The 19663-nt window shown below is 40.3% G+C and overlaps 1 protein-coding gene across 2 annotated transcripts; it reads left to right on the top strand.

The window, feature by feature from the left end:
• Positions 1–469: 469 nt before the first annotated feature.
• Positions 470–17447, top strand: Upf3b (UPF3B regulator of nonsense mediated mRNA decay). 2 transcript variants are annotated; one of them, XM_028773150.1, is made up of 11 exons: positions 527–734; positions 1564–1670; positions 1821–1927; positions 5735–5833; positions 7988–8098; positions 9907–9950; positions 10358–10540; positions 10961–10999; positions 12856–13016; positions 13859–14159; positions 16475–17447. In XM_028773150.1, the coding sequence occupies exons 1-11, from the start codon at positions 579–581 to the stop codon at positions 16622–16624; spliced, it is 1458 nt and encodes a 485-aa protein (XP_028628983.1). In that variant the 5' UTR covers positions 527–578; the 3' UTR covers positions 16625–17447. The 2 variants fall into 2 exon arrangements, with proteins under 2 accessions (XP_028628984.1, XP_028628983.1); XM_028773151.1 differs by lacking the exon at positions 10961–10999 and having other exon boundaries at positions 470–734.
• Positions 17448–19663: the final 2216 nt, after the last annotated feature.

Below are 19663 nucleotides of genomic sequence, written 5' to 3'. Positions count from 1 at the left end.
GATCTACCTAACGCGGCTCAAAACCTTGTGGGTATTTTTTATCTGAAAAAGAAAAGCACTAAAGTTTTAAGATTAAGGGATCATATATACCTAAAATATTTATGATATTTTCTACCTGAAAAAAATCACTAAACTTTTAAGATTAAATGATCACATATACTTAAAATCTTTATGAGACATTTGGATGATTTCCATATTTTTAATCCTAAAAGGGCAGCTGCTTTGCATGGTGGGAGTTGTAGTCCGGGAAAGAGTCGTTTCTAGACAAGATGGCGAAGTTGCTAATGACGCGCTAAGGGGCGGGCCCCGAGGGAATCTGGGCCGCTAGGGGATTGGGCAATTTGGGGACTTAGGCAGGCGGGAAGTAAAGGTCAGGTGTTAAAACCTTAACCCTGAGTGAAACCGGGTGCCTTGAACTCTCGCGAGATCTCGGGGAGCCCAATGGAACGCAGGGCTCTGCTTATCACTAGGGCTATTTGTTAGGGGCGGAGCTCCAGAGGACTCTACCCGAGAGTCGTAGGTGCCCGGCGTAACGGCTTAGCAGCTGTGCCACTGCTCCAAAGAGCTTAACCGTGGCCATGAAGGAAGAAAAAGATCATAGGCCTAAGGAGAAGCGAGTGACCCTGTTAACGCCTCAGGGCGCCACAGGCGGCTGCGTTGGAGCTACTGCCGAAGGCGCCAAAGGGGACGATAGGCAAGATCGCAACAGGGACAAGAAAGAAGCTTTGAGCAAGGTGCTTATCGAGTGGTGGCACCAGAGGGCGGGACGTGTACACGGATTGGGGAGCATGGCTGGGAATGGGGTTGCTCTCTTCCTCTCCCGGGTAGCTCTTCTGTATCTAACTGAATGGAAATTGCTTCGCTCTGTCTCACGCACTGGTGGAAATGGGATTAGCAGGTTCTGATAAAGCCCCCGAAGTGCGGGGTGAGGGAAAGGGAGGGTTCCCAGATGAGAAGGGCTTAGGTCAGAGCTGCGACTGCGGGGTGGTTATGGGAGATGGGAGCGGCAGTAAAGATAGGGGAACTTTAATTGGTTTGAATTGCTAAATAGACCTTGCGACACCAGGGGTTAGGGGTGGGAGTAATTGTGGTGTAAGTGTTAATGGAGGCGAGTTGGGGGAGCACGTTACGGGAATTGATGACCTGGAGGAGCAGACAGATGGAGGGCGATGAGTAAATGTTTTACATGTGTTAAGCAAAATGGGGAAGGGAGTTCATTTAGCGCATGGTCGACGTGTGACAGATAACAATTTCGTGACACCCACGAACGACCAGGAGTCGTCTACCTTTTTACCAATCGATCCGTTCAAAATGGGTTTAAACTCTATTTAAGAACAGAACCTGGAATTGTCCTTGCTCCACAGTTGTCATTTCCAGGAGTTTGTATAAACCCGCGTTTTCCATACCTTTGCGTAATTCAGAGCATTGGGCTGCAGAAGGATATTTTCCGTGTTTTTATAAGTGCTTCTGTATTTTAAAGCCAATTATCAGAAGCCACGATTCTGGAATGACAAAAAGTTGGTTGATATGTACTGATTTTCCTTTCCTCATTCATTTCCTAAGGTGGTAATTCGAAGATTACCTCCCACTCTGACCAAGGAGCAGCTTCAGGAGCATCTTCAACCTATGCCTGAACATGATTATTTTGAGTTTTTTTCTAATGATACTAGGTAAAAAAAAAAAAATTAAAATGGGGGGGCAACCTTCCTTTCCTTTTATCCTCCGTTTTGTTTTTTGAGCTAGTGTCTTTAATGTATACATATTTGCAATTTAGCCAGACACCTGCAACCATAGTCACATAATTGCTTTTCCCTCTACAGCCTTTATCCTCATATGTATGCCAGAGCATATATCAACTTTAAAAACCAAGAAGACATTCTTTTATTCAGGGACCGATTTGATGGCTATGTATTCCTTGACAATAAAGGTGAGTCTTTATAAAATTTAGGAGAGCTTGCTGTGGTTATATTTAAGAGAATGTGTGCAGCCACTTGTGATGCATGCCTGTAATCAGAGTGCTGGTGGCAAAGGCAGGAGGATGACTGCAAGTTTGAGACCAGTCTGGGCTACATAGAATGACCCTGGAGAGAGAGAAGAAAAAAGAGGGTTGAGAGAGAAGAATGGGTCGGGGAGAGCAGTACACAATGCTTTCTCCATGCCTATGTAGGTACTTTTCCTAAATTCCTTTAGGATAAAATGTGCTACATTGAAAGAATTTTTGTAACCCTGAGATATTTGTATTACTTATTATTTCTTTACTTTGATCCAGTGAATACAATTGCCACTGACTTCTCCTGAGGTGATACTTTACATTTGTTTTAAATGTTGACTTTCTGCTTCAAAGATGCTAATATGTTGCTAGTCCTCAGAATACTGTTTACCTTTCTCACAAAGTTGCATATACCTGAAGCAAATCAACTTCTATCTCCCAGGCTGGAAATGCAATGCAATGATTGATGAGGTGTGAGACCTTGGGTTCAATCCATAGCATCAGCAAAAACCAGGAACACACAAATTCTTGTGATCCAAGATACACAATTTGTAACAGTAACAGATTTCTGACTGAACTCCTGTCTCACTTTTTATTCGCTGTCTGGTGTTTACAACATTTAGCTACAATGTATCCAATTTGCCATTTGCCATCTTTCATTTGGTTTTCTAGTCATGGACAAGTGATGTAGGGGGTTCCTGTCTGTTTTTATTTCCTCAGTGACTTCAAGTTTGCAAATATCAAATCCTTGTTATGGAATATGCCCATACAAGTTGAAGGCTTGACAACTGTGTTTGTCCAACTTGTGTACACTTAAGATCAAATAATTGTCACCCATGCCTAATTAACAAATTTCCCAAACTGGCTATTTTTCCTGAGCACCATTTTTATTCTAGTAGATAACAATGATTTCTCATTTAGCCTCAGGGATCCAAGTTGTGTAATATTTTCATTCCTTTATCCCTTACATCTAAGTGACAAGTCTATGGACTTATTATTTTCTTAATCAATTTTTTTACGTGTATGTGTTTATTTTGTGTGTCTTTAGGCTGTGGAACACATGGTCTCCCTTCTACCATGAGGGTCTTGGGAATTGAACTCAGATCATCAACTTTGGTGGCAAGTGCCTTACACACTGAACCCTCGCACCAGCCTGCTATGGAATTTTTTTTTTTTACAGTTTCATTTATTGTGCTTGTTTTTTTAAAGTATTTTATGTATATGGATGTTGCCTGTAAAGTATGTCTGTGCACCACATTCATGCCTGGGGCCTTCAGAGGCCAGACAAGGCCATCAAATCACTTGTATTGGAGAGTTACGGTTTTGAGCTGCCATGTGAGTGCTGGCAATTGAACCCAAATTGGAGAGCAAGTACTCTTAATCACTGAGCAATCACTCCAGTACCTAAAATGTAGTTTTTTCTAAGACTTGTAGTTGTTTTTTAAGACTTATATATACTTTACATTGTGTCCTCATCAGCCAATATGCAGACAGCCAGTGTTTTTTTGCAGGGGTTTCTGTTTTTCTATTTCTGTATACTTCAGCTTAATTGCCATAAAATCTGAGTCTGTGTGTGTGTGTGTGCGCGCGCGAGCGCGCGCGCGCCCAGTATAATGAGAATTAGACATGGGGACTCTCACATACTAGGCCATGTCTCTACCAGTGAGCTATATCCCAAACTTGAAATTAACCCTTTTGAAAAGATTTAAAGTGATAGTTATGAAACAAAAATTCCAAGCTCACCCTGGTAGTCATAGCCCTCCATTGCCTTGCCTCGGTTCTGGTTTTCTTTTTGTTTCCCCAGTCTATCTCCCACAATTTCACAGTCTTTCATCTGGGTTTATCTATTCTACTCCTCAAATTTATAGTAGTTACTCATCTGGTTCTGTATTCACCAGGATTTTCATAACCATGTTTCCTTTGGGATTGTGCTTTGTAGCCTAGGCCAGCTTTGAATTCCCATTCTCTTGCCTCACCTCCTGAGTACAAGGATTACAAGTGTATGCCGCCCAACCCAAATCCAGTTCTTACTTTATTCTAGTTAATGTCAATCTGCCACTGAAGACAAGATAGTCTTCATACCTTGTATAACATTGTTTGGTGGGAGTGATAGAGGATATCTTTTTTTAGCAGTCAGTTTTTCATTGAAATATAATTTGTACATCATAGAATTCATCATCTGTAAGTGCAAATGTATAACCATCACTACTAATTCTGGAGTGTTTTATCATACCCAGAGGAACCCTTCTCAGTTAGCAGTCCTCTCCTCCTCCCTCTTCAGCCCTGGCAGCCATGCTGATCTACTTTGTGTCTATGGATGTCTCTACCTTGGGCATTTGGTATCAACAGAATCATATAATATGTGTGATATGTAGTCCTTTTGGAGTTTTGTTTTCCTTTGTTTTGATTTTTGAAACAGTTTCTCTGTGTAGACCAGACTGGCCTTGAACTTGTATCAATCTTCCTATCTCTGTTTTCTGAGTGTGGTGCAATGTAATAACTTGATTACACATATACTGTGAAATGTTTGCTATAATGAACTTATTTACATCTGTCAAACTCACATTGGTACCTCATTTACAATAATGGCTTTATGGAGACATAATTTACACATCATAAAACCCACCTTTTAAAAAAAAAGATAGGGTTTCTTTCTGTTATCCTGGTGGTCTTGGAATTCTTTCTGGACCAGGCTGGCCTTGAACTCAGAGATCTGCCTGCTTCTGCCTCCTGAGTGCTCGAACCAAAGCAATTCACCACCACTACTCAGCAAAATCTACTCCTTTAAAGCATACAGTTCATTGGCTTTTCATATATTCGCAGAGTTGTGTAACCATCACCATAATCTAATTTTAGACTGCATTATCATCCCCATGAGAAACCCCATACTCGCTAGTTGTCATCCCTACAACTAACTCTAAACCATTCGTATCATTGGGCTCCCCAGACAGGGTCTCACTCTATCCAATGCTGGCCTCAAACTAATGGTAGTCTTCTTCCTTAGTACATGTGCCTCTACATGGAGCTTCTGTCTCTAGACTTACTTCTTCTAGCTGGGAATTGCATACTTGTAATCCCAGGGCTGGGAGGGACAGGAGGATCAGGAGTTTAAGACAGTTTAGCTACATAGCAAGTTTGAGGCTGGCTGTGGCTACATGAAGTGTCCTACTTATTTAAGAGATGTCTAATGTTTTTAGATCATTTAGGATTTTTGAGACAGGAGCTTGCTAGGCAGCCCAGGCTAGCCTTGAACTCATGGCGCTCTTGCTTTCTCCTTACAAGTGCTAGTATTATCAACAAAAAACTATTCTAAGTTCTAATATATAAATTAATGAAAACTAAATTGTAGAATGTTTTTTCACATATCAAAACACCACATTTTAGAAGTTGAATTGCAGAGAAAATTGACTTTTCTGCTATATCTTTTATTTATCTATTGCTGTTGTTGATTGGGATAGGATCTTTATATCCTGGCCTGAAATTCTTGGGCTTAAGCAATATTCCTGCCTCAGGTAGTTGAGACTGTAGGTATATACTACCCCCAAGTCTGCTGTCTTATGTTTATTTATGTTCTCAGTTTTAATTTTATAGTTATGTTAATCTAGTAAGGGTGTTGGCCTTTGGGAGACTATTCAAATGACTGTCATTGAAGTAGGTCTAAAAACCAGTATGTTGATTTGCTTAGACATCTCTTTTGACATCTTCATTGTTAAAGCAAGAATGGCATTTTTTTTTCCTAAACAGGTCAGGAATATCATGCTATAGTAGAATTTGCACCCTTTCAAAAAGCTGCAAAAAAGAAGATTAAGAAAAGAGATACAAAAGTTGGGACTATCGAGGATGGTACAGTATAGCTCCCGTTATATGCTACTGTTGTTGCCTTTTAGCTATTAACTGTAGTCTTTAGTTCTTTTGCATGATGTTCTTGTGAGTTAGACTCTAGTGTGTTAAATTAGAAAACGTACAAATAAAGTTAATGAGAAATCTTATGCCTATGGGAGCTGTGCTGGATTGTTAGAGTGGGGGTAGGGTTTCCAGTGTTTCTGTTCTCTTTTGGCTAGTGGCATTTCATTCCTCCACCACTGAGCACTCTAGTCATAACCACTGAGCAGTAAATCACTCTGAGTCTGCTGAGTAGAAAATGGTAAGAAAGGGCTGGGGAGGTGGCTCAGTGGTTAAGATCACTGACTGCTCTTGCAAAGGTCCTGAGTTCAATTCCCAGCATCCACATGGTGGCTTACAACCATCTATAAAGAAATCTGATGCCCTCTACTGGCACGTAGGTGTACATGCAGACAACACTTCTACATTTTTAAAAAAAAAATACATAAATAAAATGTTTTGAAAAGAAAATGATAAAAAAAATGAGTTTTTAAAGACTAATAAATGCTCCTTGTAGCCTCCTACTGTTGCTGTGATTGGACTTTCAGTTTTCTAAAACAAGATTTGACATATGGTAGAAAACTTTGTACAATATTTTTGATATTTGTTTTTATTTTATGTATATAAGTAATTTGCCTGCATGAATGTCTGCATACCACGTGTGTGCCTGGTGAAAGGAGAGACCAGAAGAGGACATTGGGTCCCCTGGAACTGGAATTATAGGCAATTAGGAGCTACTATGTAGGTGCTAAGTATTAAACCCAGGTCCAAAAGCAGTCAGTACTCTTAACTCATGAGCCATCTCTCTAGCCCCCTAAAACTTTAAAATAATTTGATGTTTATAGTGGGGGTGGGAGGGAATGCATAAGTGTAGTGCTCAGAGGACAGCATGTAGGACTTGGTCTTCCCTTCTACTGTTTGGGTCCTGGGGACCGAACTCAGGTCATCAGGTTTGGCAGTAAATGTCTGTACCATCTAAGCTATCTTGAAACACCCTCCCTCAACAAAAAAGCTTATCCCCAAAAGTAGCTTCATGTAAAACAACTAAAATTGCCAGTCTGATCTCTTAGGCTTTAAATGTGTAGTTAACGATACATGTAATTCTTAGGCTGAACAGAAATATAGGAATGGAAAACTGAAATAATTTCCATCTATGGCAAAACTAATTCCAGATTTTGTGATTTTGGTAATATTATATTGGATAACTGTATGACTCCTATATTAGATAAGGATTTAGCTTCAGTATTTTTTAATTTTATTTCTTATGTGTGTGGATGTTTGCCTGCATCTATGCACCATATGCATAGGTGGTGCCCTTAGAGACTAGAAGGGGCTGCTTTATCCCTTAGAATTGGAGAGACAGAATATCGTGAGGCACCATTGAGTTCTGGGACTTGAACCTGGGTCCTCTAAGAGTACAGCTACTGTTCTTAACTGCTCAGCATCTGTCCAGCCACCAGCCAATATTTTTGATGTCAGATTGAACTTTTAGAATCACCTTGTTGAATTTTTGTCATTTGTTACTATAACAGGTACTTTATAAAACAGTGAGGACTCAATAGCACAGATATTTTTTGATGATATTAAGATTTTCAATGTGGAAGACCAAACAAAATAATAACTCAGGTGTATTTATTTCCCTTTCTTAGGACAGAGGTATCTAGGAATGAACTCCAGGAATCACCATACTCTCCAAAGCCATGTCTAGGACTTGCCCTCCAATTTCTCTTTTTGGAACACCTCGATTTCCTATGTTGACTTTTCCTAGAGTGGGTTATGCCCATGTTTATATTGCTTACATGCTGTTAATCAATACTCTATAATTCCCATTTCTCCTCTAAGTGTGGCTCTTGATTCGTAGAAGCCTTAGTTTTTATCTCCTGAGACTCTGGGGGCTCAAAACTAACACCTCACCCATGCCAAGTAAGTGTTCTCCACCTGAGCTGCAAGCCCAGGCCTGGCGCAGTATTCCACCTCTTGTCAATATGTTCTATTTTTTAATCTTCCATATAGTTGAAGAAATGCCATACTTCTAAGATATATAGCTATCCAAGCTAACATTTCCTTTTTGTTGTTTAACATCTCTATTTTCTGGTTCCTTAAATGATTATTTAGATCCAGAATACAGAAAATTTTTGGAGAGTTATGCCACAGACAATGAGAAAATGACATCTACTCCAGAGACATTGCTGGAGGAAATTGAAGCCAAAAATCGAGAATTAATAGGTAAGTAGGAAACGGATTTTGGCCAATGGCTTTTTTAGTCTGACTACCTAAGTCTTGTCTCCTCCTGTATGATTTGGCAGCTGTGTGATCTTGAAGTCACTCCCTTCCCTGAGACTGCTTTTACTTGATTGAATGCATATAGTAAACACCTGCCTCACAGGATGGGAACACTACCCATGAGACAAGATTCTAGTGGCTTCCTTAGTGTTATCCAGCTGTGGTAATAAGTATGCCAAGTTTAAAACTTGTTACAGAATTCCTAGGCAATGGTAAGTCTTTGAAGAACAGTTGCTGTCTCCTAGCAGTAGGTTCTTATTCCTAAAGCTTGGCCTGGTAATCTAACAGCTGAAGTCCATTACTATAAAATTGAAAATCTGAGACATTTCAGCTCAGATGTTTGTTCTAAGCAACCAATTCTAACTACTGACATAGAACTTGATCCAAGATTGCCACCCTAGGAATTTATCCCATAAATTTGTTCCATAATCCTAACTACTCAAGAGGATGGAAAGTTAAGGCCTGCCTGGGCTACAATTTGCCTGTGGCCAGTTGGACAAATTATTGAGTAAAAAAAACAAACCAAAAGATTGTAATGGTGGCATGCTCTTATAATTCCAGCACTTGGGGGATAGAGGCAGAAAGATCGGAGGTTAAGACCATCTTTGGTTACATAGATTAGACCAGCTTGAGCCATATTAGACCCTATTTCTAAATAAATAAACAAAAAGAAAGAAAGTATGTATGTTTAAAAAGATGCCATCAAGGTTAATATCATTGTTCAGCATGCTGAAAAATGAACTTAAATAAATTTCTTTTTTTAAACTCATTTTTGTTTGTTTATTGTTTTGAGATAGGGTTTATCTGTGTATCCTTGGCTGTCCTGGAACTCGGTATGTAGACCAGGCTGGCCTCAAACTCATAGAGAGATCTGCCTGCCTCAGTCTCCCTAGTGTGCCACCATGTTGACCCAATTTTACTGTTTTAAATGATGTTTATGTGTGCAGGATGAGGGTATATGCTCATGAGTGCTGATGCCTGACGAGGCCAGAGGCTTCAGATTGTTTAGGGCCTGAGTTACTGTGAACTCTGAGGCTGTGAGCTACCTGATGTAGACACTGAGAATTGAACTCAGCTCCTCTGCAATAGCAGTACATGCTCTTAACCACTGAGCTCTTAACCTCCTTAGATAAATTTCTAAAACTTGATTTCTGTTAATGAATATGCATACTAAGCTTATTTCTGGTCGCTTCCTTAGAATAACTTCCAAGAGTTAGGACATCAGAATGATCAGATGTTTGTTGCACAACTCCGTCATTCTCTTGGGTTCTGTCCAGTTGAACAAACATATGCTCCTGTATGATAATAATGTACTTATGTCTTGCCAATTAGAAATGACTCATAAACTTTAAGTATTTCAATGAGAACTAATTCACTATTTTTCTCTCTGTTTTCCTTTTCCCTCTCTCTCTTCTTCTCTTTTCTCTTTCTTTTTCTCCCTCTTTTTTTTGAGGGTCTCATGTATCCCAGGCTGGATACAAACTATATAGCCATATAAGCCAAGGATGGCCTCAACTCTTCATCTTCTTGTCTCCACAGGCGTGTGCCAACACACCCAGTTTTATCCACATTTAAAAAAATTGTTTTAAGCCTGCATTTTGAAGTAGAATACTATAAAACTTGTCTGAGTTAATAGTTGTAGGTTTTGTAATGGATGTACTTTCCCCATCCTAAGTGGGTAAGGGGAGTAGGGGGTGATGAAAAACAGACTCCTTTCCAGGGTTGACTAATAATCTGCTTATGCTTTATAGCAAAAAGGACAACCCCACTTTTGAGCTTCCTGAAGAACAAACAGGTAAGTGTTCATTTTGGTAGTTGTCTTGGCTCTTTATTAGTTCACAGTGAATAAACATTCAAGAGCCTTGGAATCCTACAGGAAAAATAGCTACCTTCCCAAGTTAGACCTTAAAGCTTCTTTGGGCATCTTATTCATGGTGGTTGTGGGCCTACGGTTTACCCTGCAGACCTGGAGAGAACTTTGCCATCCCAGAGACATTTGTAGTACCCTGATAGCCTCAGGAGATGTACAAAGGAAATGGTAGGAACAGATTCTGGTAATGATTCTCGAGGGAATGTGTAGTTAAGGACATTATAGAAAGAAGAAGGAGAGAAATCAGATAGGTTAGCAGGTACCCAAAATCCCTTTGGGATTAGCTAGGATTTTGGTATGTTTATAATTGGGAAAGGTTGTGTTATTTCTAGAGAATGAGAGAAGAAAAGAGAGAAGAAAGAAGGAGACGGGAAATAGAGAGGAAAAGGCAAAGAGAAGAAGAGAGAAGAAAATGGAAAGAAGAGGAGAAACGAAAAAGAAAGGATATAGAAAAGCTAAAGAAGATAGAGAGAATTCCAGAAAGGGACAAAATAAGGGATGAACCAAAGATTAAGGTATGAAAGTAACAGAAGTGGACTGCATGTCTCTGAAAACTGCATGGATCTTTTTATGCATGAGCCTTGAGCCTTGTGTTGTGGCAAGTTTTGTGGTGGTTTTTTTGTTTTGTTTTGCACTTTGTGGGGGAAGGGGGGCGGGGGTTGGAAATAGATTTCCTGTCATGCTAATAGCATTAAGTTTTAAGCTTAAGATGACTTAGAAGGATCCAGTACTTTACCCAATCCTATCATCCTTCATTGCAGACCTGTTTTGCTTAAATCACTAGTAATGTTTGGTATGTGGGTCACTAGTCTCTCAGTTCTTGGTAAATGAGGACTTAGGTGTGGCTTGCATGAATTGAGGGGGGGTTTATTCAGCTTTTCTTTCATAAATGATACATGAAGTTGCCTCATCTGTTTGTTTTCCACTGTCTTCAGGTACACAGGTTTCTGTTACAAGCTGTGAATCAGAAAAATGTAAGGATCAAGTACATGATACAGAGCACCTAGTATCATGTCATACACTCAGGTCTTAGCTAATAACTTTTGGTGGTGGTGGTAGTGTTACATGGTAAAGCCCCTACAGATTGACTTGGGCTTTTGTAAAAGCTGAGCTTTTTGACATCTCTCTTTAAAGGGAAACCCAAAACCAGGCATGGTGACTCATCACAGCATGAGGGTTCAGCTTGAAGCCAGCCAGGCCTGCAGTTCCAGAACCTATCTCAATAAAATAGGATAGAATAAAATAGAGGGAGCCCTGATACTGTGCTGGTACCCAGAAACCCCAGCAATTTAGGTACAGAGGAAAGTCAGGATATATAGTGCCTTCTCATCTTTTTTTATGCCTCTCCTAATTGACTGCCATGGGAGAAGAGTATGGACAGATGCCCTGCCTTAAGTGCTTTCCCCTCTCATGTGATTCCTGAGTGACCTTTTTGCATCTAGAAATCTATAAGCAGCAGATGCTTATTGCTCATTGCATATAGGAAGAGGAAATCTTGTAGAAAAAGCTCAGCCTTGCTGCATCCTTCCCAAGGCCATGGCTCAGGCAGTGAACATCCCAGAGAAGTACTTGCAGCTAGACCTTTAGAAAGTCTGAGAGCATCTCACAGATATAATGGCATGGTCGCCTTCTTCTGCTTTCTGGAAACACAACAGTTTTAGGGGCTGGGGTTTCTTGAGTCTCTCTTGGGCTCATCATTGCCGATACAGGGGAACCTTCCACCTCAGTTCCTTTCCAGCTGAGTCTCTGTCCGCCATGCCACAAGTGATTTGACTTGCTAGTCCTCATGATGAGCAAGACAGGAGATAGAGCCAGCCATGCTAGAAAGCTTCTCTACTGTTCTTATTAGAGTAATGAACATCTTGGCATCTAATACAGGTAGATGTTCATTAGAGAAATAAGAACACTTCAAATGAAACCTGCAGATCTGCCCTCATTTTGCTTTGGACCTTCATTGTGTCAATTTTGGATTCCCATTTGTAGTTGCTATGTGTGCTGAAGTAGCTCATGCCTAAGTGTGGTTCCTTTGCCTTTTGCTTTGTGACTTGCATGATGCCTTCTCCCTGAGATGAACCTCTTATGATGCATTTACTATGATATTTTGTTTTGCCTAAGAAACTCTACCTATCCAACAACTAGCAGAGGTATCCATGATACCTCTTTATAGCAATGATGTCAGAAAGAGCGTCATATGTGGCACTGAATAGAGATGAAAGTTCAACATTCTATTGTATGAGGCTTTCGGATTATAAAAATCTAGTGTCAAGTAATTCTTGCTATTTATCTCTAATGTGATTATACCATCATAAATATGTTATTCTCAGGCTTAAGGCAGAATCATTCCTGCAATGGATCTCTCCTTTGGCAATTAAGGTATTTGGCATTCCAAGAATATACACATAAAAAAAAACAAAATAACAAAAAATACACCGAGTCACTTAATGACCTGTAGCCAGGTATGGTGGTACTTTTAACCAGCACTGGGGGCACAGATGTAGGCATATTGTAATTTCCTGGCTAGCCTGGGCTACATATTAAGAACCTGTCTCAAAGCCCCTTCAAAAGAGGTTGACTTAAAACCAAAGGAGTCTTGATACCATTGCCACAGGATGATGAAACTACTTCCTGTGTGAGGAATGACACTTTCACATTGGTATCTTCCTTTTAAAAATCACTACTGTGCTCACTGGAAGTTTGAGACTAATGGCAGAGGTAAGGGGTCTTCTGTAGTCTAAATGTAAAATATTTAGTATATTGTGGGGGTTTTGACAGAATCAGAAGGCAGTGCCCCATGTACCAGAATGAAAAATAAACATTTTCTCTTCAAAAGCTGCTCAGAAAACCAGAAAAAGGAGATGAAAAAGAACTTGATAAAAGAGACAAAACCAAGAGACTGGACAAAGAAAATCTCAATGAAGAAAGAGCCTGTGGGCACAGTTACAGTCTGTCCAGACGTTCTGATGTCGAACTGAAGGATGAAAAGCCAAAGAGGTCAGTCAGCAGTGAGACCTGGCTCTTAGCCATCTTTCATCAGTAGCCACTAATGTAGACACCGTGTCCTGAACTTGAATGGAATGAAATTATTTGCTGATTGTCATGGCGTTCAATCTGTAATAACACTCAGGAGGCTGAGGTAGGAGGATGGCTAGCTTCATGACCAGCCTAGACTACGTAGTAAGACCTTGTCAAAAAAAAAAAAAAAGAACTGCTGTATATGTAGTGGAAGGAGGAAGAGCAAAGGTTTCAAATATTCTAGTGTCTCCAGCTAGGTGAATGACCTTTGTTTTTTCCTTTTTAAAGATTTATCTCTATTATTTTCAGGTGTGTGTTTGTCTGTGTCTGTCTGGTGTGTGCCTATGTGTACATGAGTGCATGTGCTCATGGAGACCAACGGTGTCAGATCCTCCTGTAGCTGGAGTTATAAGTGGCAGTGAGCCATCTGATGTGGGTGCTGGAAACCAAATTTGAGTTTTCTACAAAAGCAATGGGCTCTTAACTTATGAGCCAGCTCTCCAGCCCTGACTTATTATTTTTATTTTTCTTATTTTCTAAAACAACTCCTACTTTTTCCTCAGCTGTAAAAGTGCACCCTCAATAAAATGGCCAACTCAGAATCACAGTATTTCTGCATTTGCAGTCATAGGATGCTTGAAGGTTTAGTCTCACTTTCTTTTGTTATGTTCTGTTCTATTTTGTCTTGTTTTGTTTTTCAGACACTCTCGAGCATGTAGTGCTGGGACTTGAGCCCTGGTTACTTCATGCACTGTTAGGCAAAGCACTCTATCAACTGAACTGTGTCTCCAGCCCTCTCGGTTGTTTTTTTTTTCCTACAGGCCTGATGATGAGTATGTCAGAGATTACAGAGAGAGGGACCGAGATTATGAAAGAGATCAGGAGCGCATGATCCGAGAAAGAGAGAGGCTGAAGCGGCAAGAAGAAGAGCGCTGGAGGCAGCAGCAGAAGGAGCGCTATGAGAAAGAGAAGGCTTTTAAGCGAAAGGAAGAAGAAATGAAGAGAGAGAAAGAGACACTTCGAGATAAAGGAAAGAAGAGTGAGAATACAGAATCAATATGCTCGTTAGAAAAAATTGAAAAAAAAGAGGAAGTGGTTAAGAGAGACCGCATAAGGAACAAGGTGCTGCTGTTTTTTTTTATTAAACTTGGTTGTTTTTATGAGGATTTTTGCCCCCGTTCTTACAAGTATAAATTTAAAGGAATGTATCCTCTCCCCTACACTAGGTATTGAATCATTACAAGCTTTCTTCCAGTGAACTTCATCCCCAGTCCCTTTTGTGAAATTTTCATTTTTTTCTAATTAATTAATTTATTTTTTTGTATGTGTGCACATGAGTGTGCACAAGTGCATACATGTCCAACTGCATGAATGATGGTCAGAGGACAATTTGTGGGAGCCATACTCGCCTTCCACCAGGTGGGTTCTAGGGATTGAACCCAGGTTGTCAAGCTTGGCAGCAAGTCCCCTTACCCAGTGAACCATCTATCTCATCAGCCCAATGGTAATTTCTTTCTTTGTTTCTTTTCATTTTTGTTTTTCTTTTTTGGTTCTCTCTTTTTGTTTTTTGGGTTTTTTTGTTTTGTTTTGTTTTGTTTTTTTCAAGACAGGGTTTCTCTTTGTACCCCTGGTTGTCCTGGAACTCATTTTGTAGACCAGGCTGGCCTCGAACTCACAGAGGTCTACCTACCTCTGCCTCCTCAGTGCTGAGATTAAAGGCATGCCCCACCATGCCCAGCTTCAAAGGTAATTTCTTAATATCCTCATTATTCATAGAGCTTCCCAGTTGCATCATTAATGTCTTTCAAAATAAGGGCTATGAACAATGTTCATAGTATGTGGTTGAATTCTATTTTAATCTAAGCAATCTCCTTTTTTCCCTGACATATAATCTCTGTCACAAAAGTTAACTCTGTAAGAAAATAGACATGGGTGGTATATAAACATGAGCTTGGGTTGAGAGTATCTCTCAGTAGTTAAAAGTGCTTGCCTAGCTTGCACGAGGCCCTAGGTTCAAATTTTTTTTAAAAAACTAAGCTGGGCATGGCAGTACACAGCTTTTATCCTAGCACTTGGAAGGCAGATATAGGAGGATCTGTGAGTTCGAGGACAACCTGGTCTATTAGGTTGAATCCAAGGACAGCCAGGGCTATGTAGACAGACCCTGTATCAATAAAAACAACAACACTTGGGGCTGGAGAGATGGCTTACCAGTTAAGGGGTGAATATTATTTTTTCACAGTACTGGAGTTCAATTTCTAGTACCCATGTCCGGCAGCTCACAGACATATATAACTCCAGCCACTGTGAGCAACGGCATGCATTTATATATACACATGCACATTTACATCCCAATACACAGTTAAAAATAATAAGGATAAATAAATCTTTTTTTCTAAAGGCTAGGTATGGTGCACACCTGTAATCCCGAATACAAGGAGGTAGAAGCAGGTGGGTTTCTGTAAGGCAGGCAGATCTTTTATTTTTTGCTTTGCTAGAGATCAAACCCAAGACCTAGTTAGGCAAGAATTCTACCACTGAGCTAAGTCCTCACCCAAACTTAAACATATTTTTTTTTGTAGTTTTGGATTTTTACAGTGGATTTATTGCATGAGACATGGTGGCTCATGTCTGAAGGAGGATTTCAAGTTGAAGGTCAGCCTGGGCTACCTTAAGCCCTGTTCTCCTTCTCCCACCAAAAAGGGCAATTTACTAGTAGAGAATCACAGACATATAGTTATTGTGGTTTCTCCAGTGATTCCCTCCCCCCAGGGCCAGTAGTTAAACCCCTGGCTTTGAATGCATTAGACACTCTGTTACTGAGCTACAGCTTGGCCTGTGGTTCTTGAAGTTTCAAAGTTTAAAACATTAGAGGTAATTGATTTTTATTTAGCTAATACCTAAATAATTAGGCAATCTTGAGATAGTTTCAAAATTAGGCAAATACATTATATACATGTACAAAATTCTCAAAGAATTAATAAAATATTATTTTAAAAATTAGGCAATAGACTTCTTAAAACATCACCCTAGACATGTAAAGTAACTCTTAAATGACTACAGGTTGGACATAGTGTTGAACACCTTTATCCCAGCATTCAGGAGGCAGAGACAGATGGATCTCTGTGAGCTCGAGGCCACCCTGGTCTACATAGGAAGTTCCAGGACTGCTAGACTACATTGAGAGATCCTGTCTCAAATAAAAAAGTGGCAGCAGCTAGAGCTGGTGGTGACAGCTTGTAATCCCAGGAAGGCTGAGGTAAGGAGATATTAAGGTCAAGGCCAGCAACTTAGTGATAGCTTGTCTCAGGATAAATAGAAGAGGGACTGGGAATATGGCTCAGTGGAACACTAGCCTACCATGCACATGCTGCGGGCGCCCCCCATGTTAAAGCGGAATAACAGTGTTATAACATGAATATTTTGTCTCATTTCAGGATCGTCCAGCAATGCAGCTTTACCAACCAGGAGCCCGAAGCCGAAGTCGGCTCTGTCCCGCCGATGACAGCATCAAGCCTGGAGATTCCCCAGTGGACAAAAAGCAGGAAAGTGGTATTAGCCATAGAAAAGAAGGAGGAGAGGAGTGAGAAGTCCAAATGGCCATAGGTGTCTTGACTGCCCAGGCAGCCAAAGAGCACGAATTATGCTATCCAGAAGTGCCTTCAGGGCAAAGGAACAGAGAACAAGAAAAGGGGTCCCTGTGCTGGTGGGATGTACTACAGAGGAGTGTTCTAAGCAGAATAAGATTGCAGGCTCAGAATTGAAGGTCAATTTCATTGTTTTCTGCAGTTTTCACAAGTTAATTTTAATGTCTCAGAAAAAGACGGCAGCAAGGACATTGCAAGTGAAAAATGTCAAATAAGGGCTTAACTTTGTATGACAGCTAAAAAGATTCAAAAATCAACAGGTGTTCCTAATTCTGGCTTGGAGTGTCTTAGTTTGAGTGGAGCAGACGTACACTAAGTCTTGTTGGGATCTAACTATTTTGCCTTGTTGATGTTGACTGTTGACTCTGTAGTGTAGAAGCAATGAGCATGTAATTGTAGCACAAGTAGAGTGGAGGATAGAGCAAATTATGGCTGATGGAAAAGATTTAAATAGTCACGTTACATCTATATCCTGTGTCTGAAGTTTTCGTAATTACAGCTTGTTTTACTTCTGTGAATGTAGCATCAAAAAAATACTTGTAAACATCTCATTTTTGCCTTTAGCATTTTTTCCTACTACTAGATAAAATGTAGTCCTTGGTTAGTTACTGACAATCTAGTCTTTGTTTTATCTTAGGTCTGATGATTTGAGTGCATAACCTCTCCAGGAAGGAAACTACACCAATATCTGTTCCTGTTGTGGCAGCTTTCAGTCTTAGCTTGTTTTGTAATGCTGTCAATAAATTTCCACTTCATTCAAGTATGAAGATGCATTTATTTATTCAAGTACTGACTTATATGTGGTACTGGGGATAGAACCAAGGGCCTCAAGCATGCTGTGTGTGCATTCTACCACTGAGCTAAAACCTCACCAGCCCCATGCCAAGTGAGATTATTAACTTTATTAAATAGCTATTGGTTTTAAGAAATTAAACATTTGCTTCTGATTTAAGTTCTTGGGAATTTTGAAAGGGGATCAATAATATTAATTTTTGCCTTTAGTAGGTAAGACGAAGCTTTGACCAAGCAGAGGGTCAGATCATGGTTCACTATTCTTTTACCATAAGAACCAAAATAAAGATGGGTGCAGTCCCAACACTTTGGTGGTCTCAGGTCAAGGCAGGAATACTGACCTGAGTTTGAAGTCATCCTAGGCTATATAGTAGGCTCTAGGCTAGCCTGAGCTACAAAGTGATATTGTCCCAAACAACAAAATGTCTGCACAACACTCTTGAGCTTCTGCTTGACTTCTTTCCTGCCAGCCCCACCTAATGGGCATCAGTTACCCATTACTAATAGGTTAGCTTATGGCTTTATATTTCTTCACCCTTATTAAAAATAGTTTTATTCTTTGGTAATTTCATAGATGTATACAGTGTATCTTTTAAATTTTCCTTTTGTTCATTTCATGTATCTGAACATTTGTCTGCAATTTGTACACCACATGAGTGCCCAGTGCCAGCAGGCATCACATCTTCTGAAACTGGAATTGCACACAGTCGTAAGCTGCCATGTAGGTGCTGGGCACTGACATGGGGTCTGTACAGGAGCAGCAAGTGCTCTCAAGCACGAATCTAGCTCTCCAGTCCCCTGTGTAGTGCTCCTGTATCTTGCTCGTATCTACCATCCTCACCTTTTAGAGGCCAGTTCCTCAAAGCAGGTAGGAGAGCCACTAAAAAGGATTAAGAGACTCATCTGAAACTGAGAACTTCCAAGTAAGGGGGATTGATTCAGGAGAGTGGCTCAGTGTGTCTCCTGCCTGAGAGAGGTTAAGGAACACAGAAGCATGAAATGGGCACTGGATTTGGCAGGGATTAGGCAGAGGGAAGCCATGTCATAGTGCAGAGTGAATGGCAAAAGTAGAGATGGCGCACACAGGTCAGAAGACATTTGAACTTGAGAAACATCTAGAAACAAATCTAATTTTAGATGGTCATTGAGCCACAGCTAAAAAGAATAAAGTAGGGACAGAAATAGAGCTAGACCCCAGCCTGAATGTATTCTAACATTCCTATACCAATACACACACATACACATATACACACAAAAACAGATAAGGAATAGCCATAGAGTAGAAGTAAAACTAAATATTCTGGTGCTACTTAATCTAAAAGAATGTTTCAAGAAGTAATGGCCCTGGGTATGGTGACACAAACCTAGAATCACAGCACTTGGAAGAAAGAGACAAGGGGATCAAGAGTCCACTCTTGGCTATTTACAAACTTTGTGGCCAGCCTAGGCTATATGACACTCTATATCAAAACACTACAAAAACAATAGTAGTGGACAGGGCTGTGAATAAAGCCTGATGGTAGAGCAAGCAAGGCCTTGGGGTCACAGTCTAGTCTTTCCAGTGGGCCAGCAGGGTTGGATTCTCGACAAAATTCAATTATGATACTTGAAGTGACTCATAGATGTGGTGACTTCTAGACCATTAATGACCTGGGATTGTGGGAAGTCATTAGGTTGAGAATAGATTCAGTTAGCATTTATAACTTTATAGAAGTCTGGCCTTGAACTAAAACAGATAGGCAAGTGGTCTTGAAACATGACCATTTCAGCCGGGCGGTGGTGGCGCACGCCTTTAATCCCAACACTTGGGAGGCAGAGGCAGGTGGATTTCTGCCTGGTCTACAGAGTGAGTTCCAGGACAGCTAGGGCTGCACAGAGAAACTCTGTCTCGAAAAACAACAACAACAACAACAAAAAGAAAGAAAGAAAGAAAGAAAGAAAGAAAGAAAGAAAGAAAGAAAGAAAGAAAAATGACCATTTCAAATATAAGAAATACTAAAATATATTTAGAAGACATTCAAGAGAAGGGATGCCTGAGGGAATAAGTGTAGGATTCTTGCAAAGGCAGCCAAAATAGAGGTAATGGGAGCTGGCCTTAGGAAAAAGGCTACTCTGGAGTCATCAGTAATGAGCTAGCACTGCCTGCCTCCCTTCTGGCCTGTTAGCAGCTGAGTAACTTTGACAGCT

This window comes from Grammomys surdaster, unplaced genomic scaffold, assembly GCF_004785775.1.
Source record: "Grammomys surdaster isolate TR1022 unplaced genomic scaffold, NIH_TR_1.0 222, whole genome shotgun sequence".
NCBI classification, from domain to species: Eukaryota; Metazoa; Chordata; class Mammalia; order Rodentia; family Muridae; genus Grammomys; species Grammomys surdaster.
Note: the sequence above shows the minus strand (reverse complement) of the source record. Positions and strands in the feature narration are given on the sequence as shown.